Raw genomic sequence first — 21,428 nt, 5'->3', positions numbered from 1 at the left:
CCGATTATGTTTTGGGGTTTGTTAGCACCATACTTGTGCTCGTGGGTTAATTGGACTATTGTTGAAGCAGCATTTAATCCAACTCTGTCAAATCTACCTTTCGCATGCAATGATTGAAAAAAAGATATTTTCCAATGTATGACAACAGACACGAACTAAATATAAGATATTTTGAAATGTCAGATATTGGTCAGATATCTTCAGATTGATATTGATAACAAATCAAGCTCACTCCTTCGATAAATAATATCAAATAGTATTATACGCATTCCCTTTCTCTTAAAGTATTTTTCGTTGTGGATCTTCGAATTGCCCGCCTAGAGTACTCTCCCCTTGAATCAAGATGTCTGCGCCCTTGAGCAAGAGTCGTGCTCTAGCATGCCGATTCTTATCATTCCGTAGTATTTTAAAGAACAATGGTAGTATATACATCTGTTTCATTGCATGCGACGAAAAATCCACATTGCTAACCGAGTGCTAACCGAAAAGCTAATTATTTCTGTTGACATGAAATATTATCAGATGATCTTAGATCCTCGGATTTCGTTCAAGTTCAACTGAATGAGAACATGGGTGGCAATGTGGCGTCAGGCGTCTTCCTGCTGCCGGGAAACGCTGGTGTTGGGTTCGAATCCCATGTTCTCATGTTCTATAGCCTGTCACCATGGCGCAGAGCAAGGGGATAGGGGCAGTCAGGTAGCTTTGTGGTTTTCGCTCGTCACGTCCAAGACCCGGGTTCCATTCCCAAAACGGGTACAACTGTACTGGTGTCCCCCGCCATGATCTTGTAGGAATGTGGCGTAATTCCAAACTCACTCACTCATTCAGTTAAAGGAGCACAAGGCTCTGGATTCTCCCCCGATGTCTGACACTGGCCACTTCAGTCGATTTATTGGTTGTCGCAAATAAGCGTGACAAGAGGCTGGGCTAACTTATGTACAATGATGTTAGGACTTTGAGAAAACAGCTATACACATTTTTGAACACGTATTGATTTCATGACCGTATCCCTGCTATTTGATCAATAAATAGAGTTCTGTATAGACATATAGGTATGCAAGCTGAAAAGGCTGCATTGGGTAATTAAGCAGAGTCATTGTAGTTACTACTAGTAGTATGAAATTAAAAACTACAGGCATATTTCTATGTAAGTAACTCACAGTCAATTGGGTTATGGTGACATAGTGTGCATCTTTTATGCATATTCATACACGCTGCTTATCTGGTGCTCTAGGGGGCAGCAGTAATTTCACCATGTATGTCAAACCTCATGTTAACCACAAAACATGACTATGTTCTGCACCACTTTTGCTATCAAGCCTAGAGAGAAAAACGGTGGCCAAGCCAGTACACTTGACTCCATTGTGTTTGTAGACTTGTCAACTCTTATGAAAAATACATTTCCAAAGGAAAGGTTTGGCAGTATTCAAAGGTAAATGGTTTGGGAAACATTTCCATGATATTTTTCAATTTAGAATCTGATGGAGCTTGTGAATGCTTTTAGATGAAGCTTATGAAGCTGTGTATCAGCGACCAGTGGATGTTGAATAGTAAAAGGGACTACATATCTTCAAGTTTGTAGTTTATGATAGCCTGATTAAGATTGTATGATAGTGACTCATTTATTCATTTCTACAGGTGGGGTCACGGTTTCCTGTCCAGCCTTCATAGCAAGGGGTCACAACTACTCCCTGAAAGGTTATTCAAGTGGAACATCGCCTACATTACAGAAAGGTAAGCATCAGTTGCCATGGCAACAGCTTTAAGATGGAGGTAGTGACAACATGTTAGGGTCTGTTTATAAACAATTGAGTATACTACCTTTACTGTGTTCTGCTAAATGTATTTAAGATTTTGATCAGATAATATGAGCTTGTTAAAAAATAATCTTCAATGAAATTTTTTTAGAAAATGGAGCTGAAATCTCCAGGCTAACTTTGGACATGTACAAGATACTGAAACCACTGCATCACCAAAGTAATGCTAGTGTTGAACCCTGGAGCAAAATGAAATTAATGAGAGTAGCCATGCCTTTCAACTATAAACTATAACACCAAGACTTCAGACTTAGAATTCCGGGCAAAATAAAGTATACACTTGAAAATTGGATTTAACCAAGAAATTACAAACATTGTCAAAACATCACTAGTCACTGAAACACTGTTAACTTCAGGTCCAAAACACAACTTTGGGCGGAGTGGGCTAGCGGTCAAAAGTGCCATGCTAGCAAGCGCCAGGTGCTGAGATCGTATCCCGCTAGGGACCGGGTTGTTATTCAGCCTTGGGACCAACCATGTTTACAGGTCCTTACAGTGTTGTCACTACCCCTAGTGTACAGTACATTCCCCCTGTGTTCTCAAAAGAACCCACTCCTCTGATGGTGCCTCTCTTCACCCAGCAGGGAATGGGTACCTGATATATGAGGTGGATGTAAAAACCTAGAACCTCTGGTCAGCTTGGGTTGTATACTCCCCAGGGAGTTGGGAATGATAACTGGAATGCAAACGGATCCACTGGTTGGGGAACAAATAAAAAACGCATTTGAGCAGATACTAGTACCTGGATACCTGCGGTATATAAATGTGAAGTTTAATTAATTAACTATGATACCATTATCAAATACATCACCATTGAATATCTATTTTGTGTGTGTTTAAATTTTCAACTGTATCAAAGATGGGTGTGTACTTTCTTTTGCGCAGCATTTTAGTATAGACTGACACCAGCTTGACTGAAATAGGGGTCAACGACCAAGAGTGTACAGGTTTCAAGTGTTGTTACATGTGTTCGTGTAATCCTTTGAACGTAAATGTGCAGTGTTACGTATTCACGACGACTGCTGTTGTTGTACTGGACATGTCCACGACGTGGGTGAGCAGTGTCCTGCTTGTTATTACACGATTATCTGACAAGGCTAACAAGAGATAAGGCACCATCATTCATGGTCGGTGACTGTCATACAGCTGCTAGATCATCTTATTTAAAAATCTGACCACACTTGATGTGGAACTGGGTGAGAAGCCCTGTCTTATCTAGGACACTATTACATTGTTTATTGTCAGCTTTGTATGTCAAAGTTTCCATCCTTGTGCTGTGAACTCCAATATATCCAGATAAAACTGTGTCACTTTATTTATGCAAGCAAAGGACCCTGACATTTTCCACATTAATTTCATGATTTGCAGTATATTAGTCCTTTCTTTGCAATCCATACATGAATCAATGAAACAAAGGAGGGAATTGACATGGATTGGGAATCGTATTATGATGAAATAAATTGATTATTATGTCATAAGTTTGTTTAATTATTTTTTTTATTTCACAGCTGCAGCTGCTGAGGCATCTCAACTCCCTCAGGATGTTGTTGAAGATGTTGTTGATGTTGATGTGGCAGCCAAGAGTTTACAACACCACGACTATTTTGGTGTGCGGGACCTGGTGACAGTGAGTGACATGTTCAAGGCGCGAGTGCATCTCGGACACAAGCAGGGGCTCAGAGATCCGTACATGGCACCCTACCTGTTCGGCAACCGCCTCGGTGTCGACATCTTTGACCTTGACCAGACCTTGACCTTGTTCCAAGATGCCCTCAACTTCACGGCCCACATCGCCTACCGTGGGGGCATCATCCTGTTCCTGACTCGCCACAGACAGACGATGCCGTGGGTGGAGCGCACGGCAGTTGAAGCGAAGGAGTATTCTCACTGTAGGTTCTGGAAGGGAGGGACATTCACAAACGCCGCCGTCCAGTTTGGTACGGTCACCCGGCTGCCCGATCTCTGCATCTTCCTCAATACACAGAACAATGCATTTTTGCCTCATGCTGCGATTACGGACAGTGCCAAGCTTCTGATCCCGACCGTGGGGATAGTTGACTCGAACTGTGACCCCCGCCTCATCACGTATCCTGTCCCGGGTAACGATGACACTCCAGTATCAGTGGAGTACTACTGTAGTTTGTTCAAAAAGGCGATACTGATTGGCAAGAGGAAACGGAGACAGGATGGGTTGGGGAAGGACTAGATTGGACACAGGATGAATTGGGGAAAGACGAGAATGGACACAGGATGAATTGGGGAAAGACGAGAATGGACACAGGATGAATTGTGGAAAGATGAGATTGGACACAGGATGGGTTGGGGAAAGACAAGATTGGACACAGGAAGAATTGGGGAAAGACGAGAATGGACACAGGTGAACATATAAAAATGGCCAACAAAAATGGTCTGGACTCGTGGAGAGAAATGTTTCATATTTCATTTTGAACAAGTCTAAACAACCTCGTACAAAAAAACATGTCATTATTATTACAGCACTTGATTCATGTCATATGGGAATGTGTTTGCAGTCTGTTCAGTTTGTTACCATTGTCATCATTGGCAATAGCCTGTACATAAATAGCATATAGTCGTGTGTACGATTGTGCCATAATAAGAGTTTACTGTCAGTGCACAGATTAAACTTGTGTATCAAGAGAGGATCTTTGTCAGTGTTTTGTGGAAAACGGTGATATAGTTTACAGGAAAATTGTTCCTTATATGGTTGGTTTGTCGTTAAACACCGCACTCAAATATATTCCAGCTATATGACGGCGGTCTGTAATTATTGAGACCAGACAATCCAGTGATTAATATCATGAGCATCGATCCACGTAATTTGGGATCGATGACATGTATCAACCAAGTCCGCGAGCCTGACCACCTGATCCCGTTAGTCGCCTTTTACGGCGAGCATGGGTTAGCAAAGACCTATTCTCCCCCGGATCTTCACGGGTCTGTTCCCTATTTGGAAACAAGCTACTATTGCTTCAGCCTTAGAAATTCGTTTCTTTTAAGACTGGTCCAGAGGACTAGTGGAAACCATATTTCACTGTTCAGAGTCTGTAGCTAGTCATTCTTGAATGATGAAACATGTTTACTACTGTAAATAGCAAAATTGAAGCATTGAGAACAGGTTCAGAATTTTAGCCCTCGAATGCAATTGGTCAATGAGGACTACAATCACTTGATTTTTACTTGTCCTCAGCACAATTTGGTAGTCTCGGGCTAGCAGACTAGCGTGAATTTAGAAGGCTGTTTCTTACAAATGCATCTGAATGAACTAAAGATTTTGATATTGAAAATAGTAAAACATGACACAACTACACCTAATCAATATCCTTCGAAGCTTCCAGGTTCACTTGTATATTGGGTAGAGCATCCGCCCGGAGAGTGGAAGGTCCAGGGTTCGATCCCCAGCCGCGTCATACCAAAAGACGTTAAAAGATGGTACTTGTTACCCTGTCTGGCGCTCGGCATTAAGGGGCTAAAACAAGGACTGGTCGGCTCGGAGTCCGTATACTGTGTCTGAGTGGAGTATTCATGTTAAACTGCGGCATGGTATCTCAGTGTGCTAGCACTATAAATCGGCATCAGTCCGGACTAGTACAAGCACCCACACGCAAAACATACACGTGCATGCACGTCGCTATATAAGTGCAATAATCTTGGACGCGACGTTAAACCCCATTTCACCTCACTTGTATATTGGCACCTCCAGATCTCTGTATTTTACGTCATAAACAAGGTTTTCAGAAATCACTGCCAAGTATTTCAGAACAAACACACCATATGATTTTGACATATATCTATTATATTTTTATTTTGGAGTGACAACGTATACAAAAATAGGTTACATTAAAATATGTTTATCACAGATTAACATGAAAACATCCATAACAAAAGAAAGTTTTATAAGAGAACAACATGCAATCAGTTTGGGTACAAGAGTCAAAAGACAATATTTTTGTCTCCCCGAAAACTCCCAACAACTGGGGAAAGTGAAGGCCATGAATCTTTCTGTTGTTTCTGCGTTTGATGTCGCGGGGAAGTCTGTTGTTAACAACTAGGGCTCATTTCAAGATGTCATTAGTGGTAACTGATCGTGGTTGCTGTAAATAAAGGTGAATTGATGTGATCTGCTGTTCAGTTCCTGCAGTTTCACCAAATATATACTACTCAAAAGAAGTTAAAGAACACCCCCAATTGAAAGGCAATGTGTTGCAATACGCACCAGCCATGACAAATTAACTGTAGTCAGGTGAACAAATTGGGTGTTCTTTAACTTCTTTTGAGTAGTATATATTTACAATATTGAACAAAATTTTGAATAAAATTAATAATAGATTACAAACAAGTTCAGCTACACAATGAACACTTTTTATAACTAGATTAAATTGCATACTTTCATACAGATTAATATGTCTGCAGTGCAAAAACATTGTCAAAACTCATCCGTAGCTTCAGGTCCTTGAAACAGTAACGAAATATGAGACAAAAAGTAAGCTTCGGCGTATGAAAGATAATACTGAGTGAAGCTTAACTTGTGGGATGTCCTGAAACTTTGTATGACATACTTTGTATGTAAGAAGCTGTCCTGGTTTCCAGGTACTGTGTTAACTGGTATATGACCTACATCAGTCACATCAACACCCAGTTTTCGAAGCATATATATAATTTTTCTAAGACAAATATACTGATACACTTTTTCACACTACAAAGAAAAAAGAGGCTAACCCCTCAAACAGTTTTGTGTCTAAGGACCATTTGGTGGTATGTTGGATGCAGGGAAGACTACATGGATGCAGGGAAGACTACTATCTTATTCCAAGCTTTCTATTGACATACTACACAAAGGTATTGTAACAAAGTGTATTGTTACAGTGAGTACTAACAAATGTTCAAATTATTAAAAACTGGCAGTCATGGGATGCATATTAACTACAAATCACAAGATACTGTCAGCATCCTATACATTTCACAAAATTGCATTGTCAGTACTGTCCTTGACTTCTTTTTGACGTGAGTAGAAGATATTTGTGTATCGTCTCATCCATGGACACACTCTTTTTTCACTCCAAATAATACTGTATCTCTGCAAATTTCGATATATTTATATTCACTGTCATCCATTTTAAAAAAACTTACCCAAAATAGGACAGTTGGACAGTAAAACAAATAATGTATTGATTCCGGCACTCCACATCTGTCACATGTATAACTGGTCTTGCTGTTAGTCTCATTGCATTTAGTACTATGAACCATGAGGCTGGAAATACTAAAACTTTGGCATTTCTGTTTGACTTCGTTTGCAGAGGTCAATGTGACAAGACTGGTCAGGTTCTACTGGGGGGAACTGAAGACACAGTGAAACCTTGTAAGTGACTGAATGTGGTTTAACGCTGCTTTTAGCAATATTCCAGCAATATCACCCAGAAATGGGCTTCACACATTGAACCCACGTCGAGAATCGAACCCGGGTCTTCGGTGTGACGAGCGAACACTTTAAACACTAAACTACCCAACCGCCCCTGAAACCTTGTGAACTTCATCGATGAGACAATGAAACTGTACAGTCTCAGTAGAATCGTTATTGTCATTGTAGTGTCTGCCAGCCTTGACTCAAACTACAGAGGGAAGGGGTTCTCACTTTACATCGAACATTTCACGGATAACAGTATTGACCTGGCATTGTAGATATCATGTAGACACTTTATGATATTAACAGTCATAGGACGAAATACTTATTCATGAAACAACTTGCTGGTTTCTTAACAGTAAGATAAAAATATTTGTTAAACACATAGACATTTTATATTCAAAATTCATACTGTCTATGAACACAACATATCAAACTTCATACCGAAACTACATATTCGTTTTACAAAATCTCTCTAAAGCTTGCAACAGATAATTAAACTATAACAAAATCCATAATTATTCGTCGCAAAGAGGAAAATAGATTATGGGATAATATATTCTCCTACTGATGTGTCCATCCGCATATACCAGTAACCATATTCTCCTACTGATGTAAGAGTGTCCATCCACATATACCAGTAACCATGGTAACTGTGGCATATGCTGATCCTCATCGTGATCCAATTTCAACATATATTAGATCTGGAAACTTTTCAGAAATTACACCTTTTCTACATAAATGACATGAAAGGGTTCTTCAATCTCAAACATTGATACTTCTAAGTTAAGGCAAGATATTTTACAGGTAGGCAATACTGAAGTGTATACAATAGGCACAATCATGAAATTTTAGCAGTTTGAAAATCATAGCATAAACATTCAGCAGAGCTCACTTGAAAAGAATTCTCACACATCTGACAAGGAATAACTTGCTAAACTGACGCATCATGCAATGGTGATAGATCAACTCCAGCATGAGAAGACTGATCATAGGACCATGGTATGATGTCGACCAATTCTGCCTGCCGACAGCATAGCGGACGCCTCCCATCTGCTGATCCCAGGTGGAGCTGAAGTGGCAGAACTCGGGACATTGTTGGGCGGCAGGGGATAGAAGGCTTGCACTATGGCCCTCCTCGTCTTCAAATGGGACACGCGCTGCTGAGCTTCTATGAACCTCTCGTTGGTCTCCTGGAGAAGCTTGGTGCCGAGGGCAGCTCGTGTGGTTGAAGTCTCTTTCTGCCTCATCAGCTGCCGATGCTCCATGAACTTCCGGACCATGGACTGCTGCTCCCCCTCATCACACTTCTTGTCAAGGACGAACCTTTTCTTGGACTGAACCAGGTCCTCCACCTTGGCTTGTCTGTCATGGCGCAGCAGGGCGTTTGAAACAGATGTGTGCTGGTTGTTGAACTCTGTAACAAAACTTTGGTCGATCCTGTGACTCTTGGCAACATCATTTGCCTTGTTCTTGACCTCCATGCGCCTGTCAAGGTAGTTAAGTCTCTGTAGCTCATGCCGTTCTAAAGAATCCAACATTCGTACTCTGTCTCGGTCTCTCTTCTTTAATGCTTGATTCCTCTTTTCCTCATGATACATATTTATCCTGTCTCTTGCTCGCATTCGTTCTTCACGCATATTTAAGATGTACTCCATCTTTGCAGCAGCCTTTTCCGCCTTCTCACGGTCCTTGTACGCTTTCTGCACAGCAAACAGACAGGACATTCCCATGGTGCCATGGACCCGGGCAAATATTCTTTGATCTGTTGTGGTGTGTTTGGGCAACACAAGTCTGGGGAGAGGAGCATCCATGATCTTGCGGTGATGTTCAGCTTCCGCCTCCCGAACCTGCCTCCCAGCTTCCTTCCTTTCCAGGATCATTTCAGTAGTTGTGTCCACCAGGTGAATGTTGGGCCGCTTGCCACGGAGACGGTAGTGGGTGATGGGCGTGTCATCCTCCCCCACTTCTAACTGATCCTCCTCTTCTACTGTCTCAACCATTGGGCCAAAGAACTGCTTGACACTTTTCACCTTCCTGGGTCTGTTGGCGCCTTCGTCTCGCTTCTTCTTCCTCCTTGGTCTGCGAACAGAGTCTGTCAAAGTACTCCTCTCATGGGCATCCATTGAGAAGATGGTTTCTATGGCAACTGCATCCTCCTGTAGACTCTGGAATGTGCTGTTCTGGAGTTTGGCAAGATTGATGACAAGGTTTGTCTTTTTGCGAGGAGAGTCTGAGTTCACCAGCCCAGCAGCTGACGTTTCCCCTTGGTCATCAGGACTCTGCAAGTATTCTAACACTGTTAAAGCTACCAATTATTTCCAACTTCAGCAACATGTAGGATGTTGTGTGATAAAGTGCATGGCTTGGAACAACAAATTAGTGATGATTCTGTATGTCTGTTTGAGGGTCATGCTGAACTGACTAATATTTGATATTTGGAAAATTTTCATAGAGTTAAAAATGACTTGCTGTATTATAAGTGAGCTAGTGAGTTAGGATCAACACCACTTTCAACAGTATTCCAGTTATATCACAGCGTGTAAGCTTAATGGAAGAAAGCCTGAAGTGATGCAGGTCTCACAAGTTTACAAGTTTGGTATAACCCACAAGCAGAGGTATGGTGCTGACAAACCTACAAACATAATCAGGATGACCATCATAGGTTCCTGTCATGCCCAAGGGATGCAACTCTGCATTGCGATTTGCAGTGCCATAGACAACTGGGCCCCCTGGGCCCACTGTATCATGAACATTCGAACTGCATTATTATAATACTAGTATTAACGTCAAGAGGCTGGTATCTGTAGTAGAATCTGTACATCTTCTAAGGCAGTTCACAAAATCATTGTCATTTTAAGATATCCAGTACATTATCTCATAGGGATCTGGCAATGTCCCAAGACAAAAACATGATGTTGAAATGTATGAAAGACGTACCCCAACAAGAGACTGGTGGTGCACCGAGGTCACTGTGGTGTCGCTGGGGATGTGGGATCCAGGGCGGCGATGCTTCATGTAGGTATCATAGTCCATAGATATCCCATCAGGCCCCAGGTCCTGCAAACTCCGTGCAGCATTGTTCATGGGTGTAGATGGTGGTGGTGGGAGGAGTTCGGTGGATGTGGCTTGCATGCCCTTCTTGATGTGGCGCTGAATACCGAGACTGTGTCTGAAGGAGACATGATCGGGGTTTCAAATGGAGTGAGTGAGTGAGCAAATGTTGGTAAAGCTGATATCAGTATTATTCCAGCTATATATCAATAACATCAGCTCAAGTGACATTACACAATTAGAGACTCTATATGAGGGTCAATACCTGCTTTTATAGACCTGAAAAAAGTCCTTGTCAATACTTTTTTTGAATTCATTAGATTCAACATTTGAAACTGTTAGCTACACTAACATCAGAGGGTTCCAACAAACAGAAACATCTGATTTGATTTGGTTTAGGGAATACCACTTCTGGGTATGTCCTTTTCCTTTGTTAAGCAACTCAAGTCAATACCATAAGTTATCAGATCTGACTGGAGTCATTGTGTGTTTCTTGGCCAATGAATATGGAAGAAAAGTTTACACATACCAAGTGTCATTAACATTGGAACTTTCACGAAACCACAAGCACTTGTAAGGTGCTGACAGATCAAGGGTCATAACTATGATGAATCAGGGATCAGAACCCATCATCAGCACATCCTTGTAGCTAAGGGAAACAACTCTGCACAAGCATCAAATAGATGTCACAAAGAGGGATTTGATTTAAATCAGTATCATTCCAGCACAACTTGGAAGAAATCAACGTCAACAAATAGTTGTATGTTAATTCAAAGACATGAATGTGAACAATCTTTCAGCCCTCCTCATACTGAATTCTAGAAAGATTTTATTACTTGATTATATTTAGGACTAAAATACTTTTTGATAATACAATATAATTTGATAATACAATTGTTATTTGCTGGCTTTTCAGACCACACATTTTGTGATTTTAATATATAATAATATAATAAGTCCCCATTTTGTTACTGAGTGTACCTAAGGCACACTTTGATGATGGACTCTCTACATACTGTAAGATAAAGAGATTTACTTTTTATCAACTGATTAATTTGGGTTACTCACTAATGGGCGACTTTTATTAGTTAACAGTGCATTCTTTGTATACCACCGCTCTATGTCATGAAGGACAATGGTCAGTCAGATATAACAAAGGTCACCTTTTCCGAGAGATGTATCCGCGGTAGTATCTCTGTATGATGAGGACGGGGGAGCGATGGGCCTGGATGATGTTGATGCGAGCCTCTATATGCTGCAGCAGCCACACCTCATCCTCGTACGTGTTGTCCTGCAATATCACCAGTGCAAACAGAGTTACAGTAAATAAATTACATGTCGTGGCAGACTCAGGAGGATTTTAAATACTCCAGAGCAAGTGTGCCTGCCATCATGAAGTTGCCAAGTACGATACAAAGTCAAGTTAAACTGGATAACGCAAAAGCTTAAAAAAATAATAAATTGGTTCTCTGGCAATGACTTTTAAAAATAGGTGAGGTGAAATGGGGTTTAACGTCGCGTCCAAGATTATTGCACTTATATAGCGACGTGCATGCATGTGTGTGTGGCTGCTTGTGCTAGTCCGGACTGATGCCGATTTATAGTGCTAGCTCACTGAGATACCATGCCGCAGTTTAACATGAATACCCCACTCAGACACAGTATACTGCGAGCCGACCAGTCCTTGTTTTAGCCCATCTACCATCTATCATCTCTACCATCTTTTAACGTCTTTAGGTATGACGCGGCTGGGGATCGAACCCCGGACCTTCCGCTCTCCGGGCGGAGACTCTACCACTAGACCACGGAGGCGGTCCTTTTGAAAATAGAGTGCTGGCGGGCAGTTGTTGTTGTTTTTTAGCTTGTTCAAACTAGTATGTTCCCAAATAAACAGCTGCTGTGTACCATCAACCTGGGAAAGGGTCTCCCTATACTCCTATTGCCGCCATGAGCATAACACGAGATGCGCAGTAAAGCAGTATGCATGTAAAGGGAAATAACTGTGTGACATATTGGATCGCATTGTATTAGGATATTAAATTTTATAAAAATATTGAAATAAAAACAAAACGTGTAGCAGACTTTATGATGATGTGGGCGGTGCCTGCGAACCAACACTATTAATTATTTAGCTTAAAGTAACAGAACATGGAATGGGAAACATGGTAGGTATTGCCGAAGTGGCAGTAAAATATTACACTGTAACTTTGTCATCAAAAACTATTTAGCAATACAAAATGTTACTAAACACTGAAACCCTTATAGTCCTGAACATGTTAGTATGGAAATCCTGCATTCTGGATAGCAACTGATTGGAATGCTTACACATATACAACGGATATTACCTGTGTCAATGATTGGATTTTTGCAAATGGAGATTATTTCACTGGGAAGAGTACATCTTAAATTACTGGTTTTGGCTGTATATAAAGGCTCACATTCTGAACATTAAAGCACAACTCTTTTTCAATTATGATGTTATTTATGTTCATAATAAATAGTGTTTGTTTGTTGTTTAATGCCGTACTCGGCAATATTCCAGCTATATGACGGCGGTCTGTAAATAATCGAGACTGGACTAGACTTTCCAGTGATTGATATCATGAACATCTATCCACGCAATTGGGATCCATGACATGCATCAACCAAGTCAACGAGCCTGACCACCGGATCCCGTTAGTCGCCTTTCACGACAAGCATATTCTCCTTTTACAGCAAGCATGTGTTGCTGAAGACCTATTCTACCCCAGGATCTTCACGGGCCTAATAAATAGTGACATCCCTTTGTGAAAAGGTTAGTTATTACATCGCACTTAACCAATTCATAAAACTGAGATGTTTTTTGTACTAAACCTGACTAATCTTGGTTTAATGAGACATTGATGCAGTATTATTGCCTAACATAGATATGGTATGAATGCAGTTAGGTAAATAATAACTTAATGGTATTCTAGCATGAAAAACATTAAGTGTATGGCTCAATGCTATATGGCTAAAAATTGAGAGCGTCTTATATATTTGATGTTAACATTTGATATTGTCAACATTTGATTATAAACAGAAAACAACAACCAAACAACATTTGATACAGGGTAAAGCCAATGTGCATCTTACTCAATATAATTGAATCTTCAATACTTCACAGGTTTTGTACTCACTACGTACCTCCATAGAATACATATGGCCAACAATAGACTGGACTGACAGGAGTAAAAAAATATTACCGTATTTGACGTAATAAGGACCCCGCTCTAATGAGCGCCCACGCCGGTATTTGCTAATATATATACGTACAATACGCATTCTGGTGTTATATGCACCCTTTATTATGGGGAGTTAAATTCTAGAAAAATATATCTGTTGTACATAAACATTTCAGGCTGTCAGCATAAAACACGAAATGTATCTTTCAACTCTGTTTTTTTTCACCAAAATAATATCCTAAAAGGAGCCCCATATTTCTAATTTCAATAGCTTATTATGTTGAATATGGTAATACCCAAAGAAAATTATCAATACCTAAAGTGAATGATACCGTGTGAGCAAAATACTCAATGGCTAAATCATTATCTGGAGCCCTGGGTTTCTCTGCTTGTGCTTCACGTGAAAAGTCCTACCTCCATTCCAGGGAGACACATCTCAATGTACAGGGATGGGTTCATCGTGGAAAACATCCCCCCGAAGTTGGAATCCTCAATGATCTCCTCATCAGACACAACATGGTGGTCGAGGACTCGCAGAGTCCACACGGAGTTGACAACGTGATGCCGGTAGTTCTTGCGGAGACAGAGAGGTGTGTCATACAGGGTCAAGCCAATCAGACGTGGACAGGTCCCCAGGCAGTGGATTGTTTCAAACTTGCCTAATGGGTTGTCATGGAGATGCAGAAATTTCAGTCTGCGAAATCCGGACCAGAATGCCATTCCCGGGATAGAAGACAACTGAAATAGATAATGAAATTCATTAAAATTAAAATTAAAATTAAAATTAAAATGTTTTAAGACATGAATTGTGATGTAAAAAGTATTTAAGAATTGACTTCAATGTATTTACGTTTATGGATGTATAAGTGGGAAAAACGATGTGCGTACTGTGTAAATCGGTGTAGTGAAATCATGCAAAATGTGCCCATGTTTATACCTCCATAAATGCAAAAACATTTTGAAGTCAATTCTTACAAATAAATATAAGCCAACAATAATATCTTCAAAGACTGCTATATCTATTCATTAACACACCAAAACTATAAGACACCAATATGAGTGAGTGGATGAGTATGCTTTTACGCCGCTTTTAGCAATATTCCAGCAATATCACGGCGGGGGACACCAGAAATGGGCTTCACACATTGTACCCATGTCGGGAATCGAACCCGGGTCTTCGGCGTGAGGAGCGAACGTTTTAACCACCAGGCTACCCGCCCGCCCCTCACCAATATGAAATTGGTGACATTGTTCAATGCAATAATTCAACACAAACCCCGACCTTTTTCACTTGGTTAACCAATCAAATGCCACAGAAACACTTGCAAATTATCTGTTTGCAAGTGAAGAGTTTTATGCCACTCTCAGCAGTATTTCAATATGACCACAGCACGTCAGCTAAATGTTGAGGAAATCACAGAGTGATACAGAAATATACCCCTTTGATGAAACCCATGGCCACACTACAAAAACAGGTATAGTGCTGACGAGCCAAGGGTTATAACCTGGGCTAGTCTGGAATTTGAACCTATGACCATCAAAGTCTACCTCCCCAGGTACTGAAAATATTGGGGCGGTCGGGTAGCCTAGTGGTTAAAGCGTTCGCTCGTCACGCCGAAGACCCGGGTTCGATTCCCGACATGGGTACAATGTGTGAAGCCCATTTCTGGTGTCCCACGCCGTGATATTGCTGGAATATTGCTAAAAGCGGCGTAAAACCATATTCACTCACTCACTCACTGAAAATATTACAAGATAGTGTCACAGCACTGGTGATAATAAGGCATGAACATTATATAGTTAGGTGGTCGGACAGGAGAATAGGTTCGAGATATCGGAACAGTCAGGATAACGGGTTCGAAATAACAAGGTTCGACTGTATGTTGAATCTCAGTACTAACTACACATGTACCAAATTTCAATAATGGCTATCAATAACTTTTGAAATGGCTGTCGATGCGGCCATATTGAAAATCAAATTGGAACATCCTGAACAAATCCGGGTGTCACCATAGGTGGGTACAAGTAAGTAAAGTTTTAAAGATTCATGGGTCCAGCGGTTTCCCAGGAGAAGAAGATGATGATGGCCAACTCGACACGATAGATGACGGACAAACTGATCATGACATGAGCTTACTTGACTTTCAGTCAGGTGAGCTAGAAAGGTCAAAACTTGAATCCTTTAATGTCATGGGTAATGTCATAAAATAAACAAAAAACATAAACATGTTTAATGATGAAACAGAATTTCAGACCTTGTCAAAACTTGAATCCTTTAATGTCATGGGTAATGTCATAAAATAAACAAAAAACATAAACATGTTTAATGATGAAACAGAATTTCAGACCTTGTCAAATGCCAAATTGTGTTGTTGATGTTTTTTTTAGATTGAATATATAAAACTCAGCATATAATGAATGAAATGGAATGAAACACAGAGAGTTAAAATGTATGTCTAATAACAAGTATACAACTTTAAAATAAATTTTAAAAAATGTCCCTACCTGGTTGCTATGGAGATCTAGCTTGACAAGATGACGACATCCTGCTAGGGGCTCTATCTTGGGCAGGAAGTTGTTGCTAAGGTTACATATCTGGAGATTCAAACACATGCTGATTTCACCAACTTTCCGCAAATGCAGTCCATTCAACTGTATTAAAAACAGCTGACTCAGCTTCCTGGCCTTCCTGTTAGCGGCCCTGCAGTGTTCCAGAATGAACTTCTCCTCGGGCACAATGAAGTATCCCTGTTGCTCTGCCTGGCGGACCGCCTCCTCCTCTCGCTGTTTGTAGTACTTCCCCAGATGGGAGTTGGGGTCATTTTTGTTTAACTTAATGTCATGCAGGCGCGAGAACCTGGCCCAATCCGGTATGCTGACCATGATGACGTCACTTCAGTCCGAGATTGTCCTGGAGCTGTTATCACATAGCTTCTAGACACACAGTTGGTCTAACCCCCCCTAGAGAGGCTGAATCGCACTGGTTACTTTTTTTATCTGAAAATATAAAGATTCTTTTGATGAATGAGGTTTAAACACTTATGCCTTCAAAATTAATAAATGAATCGCATACATTTTTCTTGATCAAATTTCAGTTTCCAATATGTTTGAGAGTAATAGTGAGAGTGTGTGAATGAGTTGGATATAACAAAACTTTGAAGAGTATTTCAGTTACATCATGGTGCTGCTGAATCTAGAAACATAATCGGGACGAACCAGGACTCAAAACAAAAATATTAGGTTTCTGGCATGCCCAAGGGATGCAACTCTGCAAAGCGAATTGCAACGCCTTAGATGATTGGTCCACTTGTGTCCCTGTATTTTAAGTGGCTTATCAGGGGTGGGCCATCAGTATTCCCCGCCATCCTTGTTTCTGATTTGAAGTCCTCCCCTAACCCTTAAAACATCCTGGATCTTCCTTTAACAATTGGCTTGATTCATGAACTCCATTTGTCTCTAGATTGTGGCTAATTTAAGCTATCTTGGGTCCCTTCAGTTGTGAGATATGAAACCAAGAAAATTGCTACTTGGTCACTGTTACCTGATCTTACATAGTTTTAAGCCCCAAACCTAAATATTTCATTGTCGTACATAAAATAAAGTCCTATTTACGAACATATACCTCTCGGTAAATACCTCCAGTTTTGACAGTAATCTGTCAACCATGACTGGCCATCAAGCTACAAGAACATCAAAACACACAGGAACATTTAGCCGTTCAATAATACCACCAGACGTGACCTACAAATCTGTCAACCATGACTGGCCATCAAGCTACAAGAACATCAAAACACACAGGAACATTTAGCCGTTCAATAATACCTCCAGACGTGACCTACAAATCTGTCAACCATGACTGCCCATCAAGCTACAAGAACATCAAAACACACAGGAACATTTAGCCGTTCAATAATACCTCCAGACGTGACCTACAAATCTGTCAACCATGACTGGCCATCAAGCTACAAGAACATCAAAACACACAGGAACAAATAGCCGTTCAATAATACCTCCAGACTCGACTTAGTAATCTGTCCCCCATGACTACCAGCATGTCAGAACAAACCTGTCAACATATGGCTGCTCAGGAGACACTTCTAGACTTGACTTGGTAATCGTCCAAGAGGTACATAAGCCACTAACAGTGTACACTGATTATTTACCGTACACATTAACACAACATATAGTCTCCACCTCACAGAGAACTGATCTAAATGCTCGTGTAAACAGGAGAAAGTGTTTTGCATATAGAAAAGCAAAGCTTGTAATCCGAAGTCTGTGTACTTATTGTACTGCTACAGTCTACACTCAGTGCTGGTACTTGAGTGACTGGGTACAACCCTGGGTTGTTGGGAACAGAGTCTACCCATTGATTACGTATCTCTCAAAGTACAGTTTTACAACTACTAATGTGTCATTAATATTTATAACAATAGCTGTTACCATTCATATAATTCAGCTCACTTCATAGACATTTGACAATTTGAGTAATTATCAAATTTGTTGTTTTACGCTGCAGTCGTCAATATTCCAACACTGTCAAGGCAGCCAGTACATAATCCAGTCTGGGCCAGACAAACCAGTGGTTGATGTTATGAGTAACGTCCCGGGCGGTCGGGGCACGATGACACACAATCATCCAAGTCATAGCCTGATCAATCATGAATTTAGTCGGCTCTTACTACAAGCAATTCAGCACATACAGGTGTGTGAGTGAGTTTAGTTTTACGCCACTTTGAAAAATATTCCAGTTATATCATCGCCCGTCAAGTTGATGCGAGGGAAAAGTCCAAAGTGATACAGGTCAAAGACAAATGTAGACAAACTGAAAAATATAACAACGCTGAACCAAGGATTCAAACCCATGATCACAGGTTCCTGGTACACCAAAGGGACATAACACTGTAGTGTGAATTTTGGAACCTTAGACGACTGGTCCGCCTGTGCCCCAACATGTTCAGATGAAACATACTTGTTCAATGGAACAGAGATAGGACACATCCTGCATCAGTTCTTGTCTAAGTTAACAGTCTGACAGAAATAGCTGACTATTGATAATGGCTTTGTCTAACTGTCCGTAAGTAGGAAACACTTGACTGCACTTTACTGCAATCTTAAACTGAACAATAGGCTTCATTCCCCATAAAAACTTATGTCCCAAATCAATTTAATTATCTGTATGATAGATGGTTTAAAAAGTTAAACAGGTACATATAATGACTATGCATTTGTCAGAGGCTGATTATGTATTGGTGTTGTCTGAATAAAACATACAGTGGTGAGGTGAAATGGGGGTTAAGATGATTATTAAGATTATTGCACTTATTTAGTATCCTGACTCTGAGCTGAAAAGTTCTTGTTTTATCCCCTTAGTATGCTGATATACTGTAATAAGGACTGTTAATATTGTTTGTTTGTTTGTTGCTTTACACCGCACTCAGCAATATTCCAGCTATATGACGGCGGTCTGTAAATAGTCGAGTCTGGACTAGACAATCCAGTGATTGATATTATGAGCATAGATCCACGCAATTGGGATTGGTGACATGCTTCAACCAAGTCAGCGAGCCTGACCTCTCGATCCTGTTAGTCGCTTCTTTCGACAAGCATAGTCGCCTTTTAGGGCAAGCATTGGTTGCTGAATACCTATTCTACCCCGGATCTTCACGGGTCCTGTTAATAATGAAAACCTTGTAACGTCTCCTAGTATGATGCGGTCAGGTATCGAAACTCAGACCTAATCCTCTCTCCCAGCAGACGCTCTATACACAGAGGCATTCTTAACATAACATGAACATACGTATCACAAGACAAACATTTCGTATTTTGCTATCGGCTTATAGTGACAGACCTAGTAGCCACTAACATCCAGGATGTTTTTCATGACAACACAGTTACAGTCAATGAAATTGCTCAAATGGGCAACAGGATAGAAACACTGTTGGCTCTACAATATATCCTACATTGAACATCAGGGATTGGTATCTGGTCAAGGTCGTCATGTCTACACTTTACTTCAGTATATAATTGTAAATATACCATTTTACTTCAATACGGTTATTGTTTACAGCTGAAAATATTTACCAGACACAGACAGACAGGATCGAAATAAATCAGAGTTCATGAATTTAACTCTTTCTGTTCATCAAGATATTTTTACTGTTCTATCAAATATCATCAAAAATGCTGGTAAAGTGTGATTAGGTTGGCTCAGAAAGGAAGATTGCATATAATGTGCCACAGAAAAAATTCGTAGTTTAGCTTGGCTAATGAGGGGCGGTCGGGTAGACTAGTGGTTAAAGCGTTCACTTGTCATGCCGAAGATCTGGGTTCGATTCCCGACATGGGTACAATGTGTGAAGCCCATTTCTGGTGTCCCCCCGCCGTGGAATATTGCTAAAAGCGACGTAAAATCAAACTCACTCACTCACTGGGCTAACGACTGTTATTTCTGTTATGATAACGAATAACGCAATCTAATTAATCATGTTACACATCGAACACTTAATGCCATTTAGAAAGTGGTCAAATGTAACAAATGTTATATTTGGGATGACACTTTCTTAGTAAACTAAAGTACAGATTCTAGTACTTTTACTGATAAAGCGTTATCCCAAATATAACAATTGTTACATGATACACATAGCAGATGAATGGGGTGCCATTAGTTCCCACTTTGTCTCTTTAGGATGCAAATATGGTTAAACTTTAACAATGAGTGAGATAGTTGTTTGTTTCAAGCATGAGTTTGAAGTTCTTTCAAATCTGAATTTATAGATTCTACTAATACATTTAACAAGTGGATTCTTAAATCAAGTGTGGCCTACCTGAGATAACTGCAAGTTGTTGATTCCACATTTATGGGAATGGATAATTACACATCAAGTCAAGGTGGTTTAGTGATGATACAGCAGGAATTGGTTCTTGCTGGTGCATACAGAGTATGCAAAGCTTTTAGTAGATATTATATACCTTGGAGACATATTTTCGTAATATATTGGACACCTATCCGCCATGTTTGTTTGATGCTAATAATAAAGCCGCACACATTGTGTTTTGTATCTACTTTGGTAAATAAAATTTCATTTACTTACGAAAGCATTTAATAACAGTTGTTCCCCCCCCCCCCCCCGTTATTTTCGTGAGGAGACAAAAATGGCATATGAAAAACTTAGAAACTGTTACTTAGGAATGAGCTTGTGCACATCCCTTACCAAAATGGTGGAAAGTGTCTGGTATACTGCATTCTTGCCATGGAATCAATAAGGCTCCATGTTTGTAAACACTCATGTCAAGCCAATTACATTTATGCTTTCATTTCATAATTACTATTTCCTGGAAAATATCTGTTCCATTTAGAAATATCATATAACAATATTGAACAAGATTGAACAATAATTTGGATAGTTTGTTATATTTTATCCCATTCATCTAAACAAGCCACATTCAAGTTTTCATTCCCATACTAACAGTAAAGTATTATGTCCAGGCCTGTTATGGGTACTGGAGGGTTCACTCTATGAATTTTCTGACATGGGCTCTTTATGTGAAATTTTGAAATATTCCAGAGGTACACCCACACTTGACCATACAGCACAGTGCTAAAATGCCCCATTGTATATGAAAACGTGGGCCTTTTTCAAATTGAGAGGCTAATAGCACAAGGCCCCACCCTAGAATTATCCCTGGTAGTTGTACTGAACCTTTACGGCTTTAGTCCATTTTTAATAATTAGATATATATCCTTGGCGAAATTTCCAAGGACTTAACTTACAAAGGCATAATTCAATAGAAATCCATTGTACTAAATGGTAGTTGCCGCACATGTAAAAAAAAACCAAGGACATGATAGCAATATCAAGTAACAACAAATATTTTACGTACTGTGTGATCATGGTATCCATTTAGAGAGACGCCATTTTGTAAACGTTGCCA

General features: G+C 40.2%; 2 protein-coding genes across 2 annotated transcripts; one reads left to right on the top strand and one right to left on the bottom strand.

The window, feature by feature from the left end:
• The first annotated feature begins 338 nt into the window (after window positions 1-338).
• Window positions 339-4,472, top strand: LOC139459814 (small ribosomal subunit protein uS2m-like). Its single transcript, XM_071241503.1, has 3 exons — window positions 339-422; window positions 1,639-1,734; window positions 3,326-4,472. The coding sequence occupies exons 1-3, from the start codon at window positions 344-346 to the stop codon at window positions 4,021-4,023; spliced, it is 873 nt and encodes a 290-aa protein (XP_071097604.1). The 5' UTR covers window positions 339-343; the 3' UTR covers window positions 4,024-4,472.
• A 1,203-nt stretch (window positions 4,473-5,675) lies between these two features.
• LOC139459813 (leucine-rich repeat and IQ domain-containing protein 3-like) lies at window positions 5,676-21,413 on the bottom strand. Its single transcript, XM_071241502.1, has 6 exons — window positions 21,378-21,413; window positions 15,999-16,490; window positions 13,908-14,231; window positions 11,454-11,581; window positions 10,177-10,408; window positions 5,676-9,518 (listed from the first exon to the last, which is right to left on the bottom strand). The coding sequence occupies exons 2-6, from the start codon at window positions 16,374-16,376 to the stop codon at window positions 8,226-8,228; spliced, it is 2,355 nt and encodes a 784-aa protein (XP_071097603.1). The 5' UTR covers window positions 16,377-16,490; window positions 21,378-21,413; the 3' UTR covers window positions 5,676-8,225.
• Between the last annotated feature and the right edge of the window lie 15 nt (window positions 21,414-21,428).

This window comes from Haliotis cracherodii, unplaced genomic scaffold (genome assembly GCF_022045235.1).
Source record: "Haliotis cracherodii isolate W230 unplaced genomic scaffold, xgHalCrac1.p SCAF_13, whole genome shotgun sequence".
NCBI classification, from domain to species: domain Eukaryota; kingdom Metazoa; phylum Mollusca; class Gastropoda; order Lepetellida; family Haliotidae; genus Haliotis; species Haliotis cracherodii.
The sequence above is the reverse complement of the archived record's forward strand: the minus strand, read 5'-3'. Positions and strand labels throughout refer to the sequence as shown.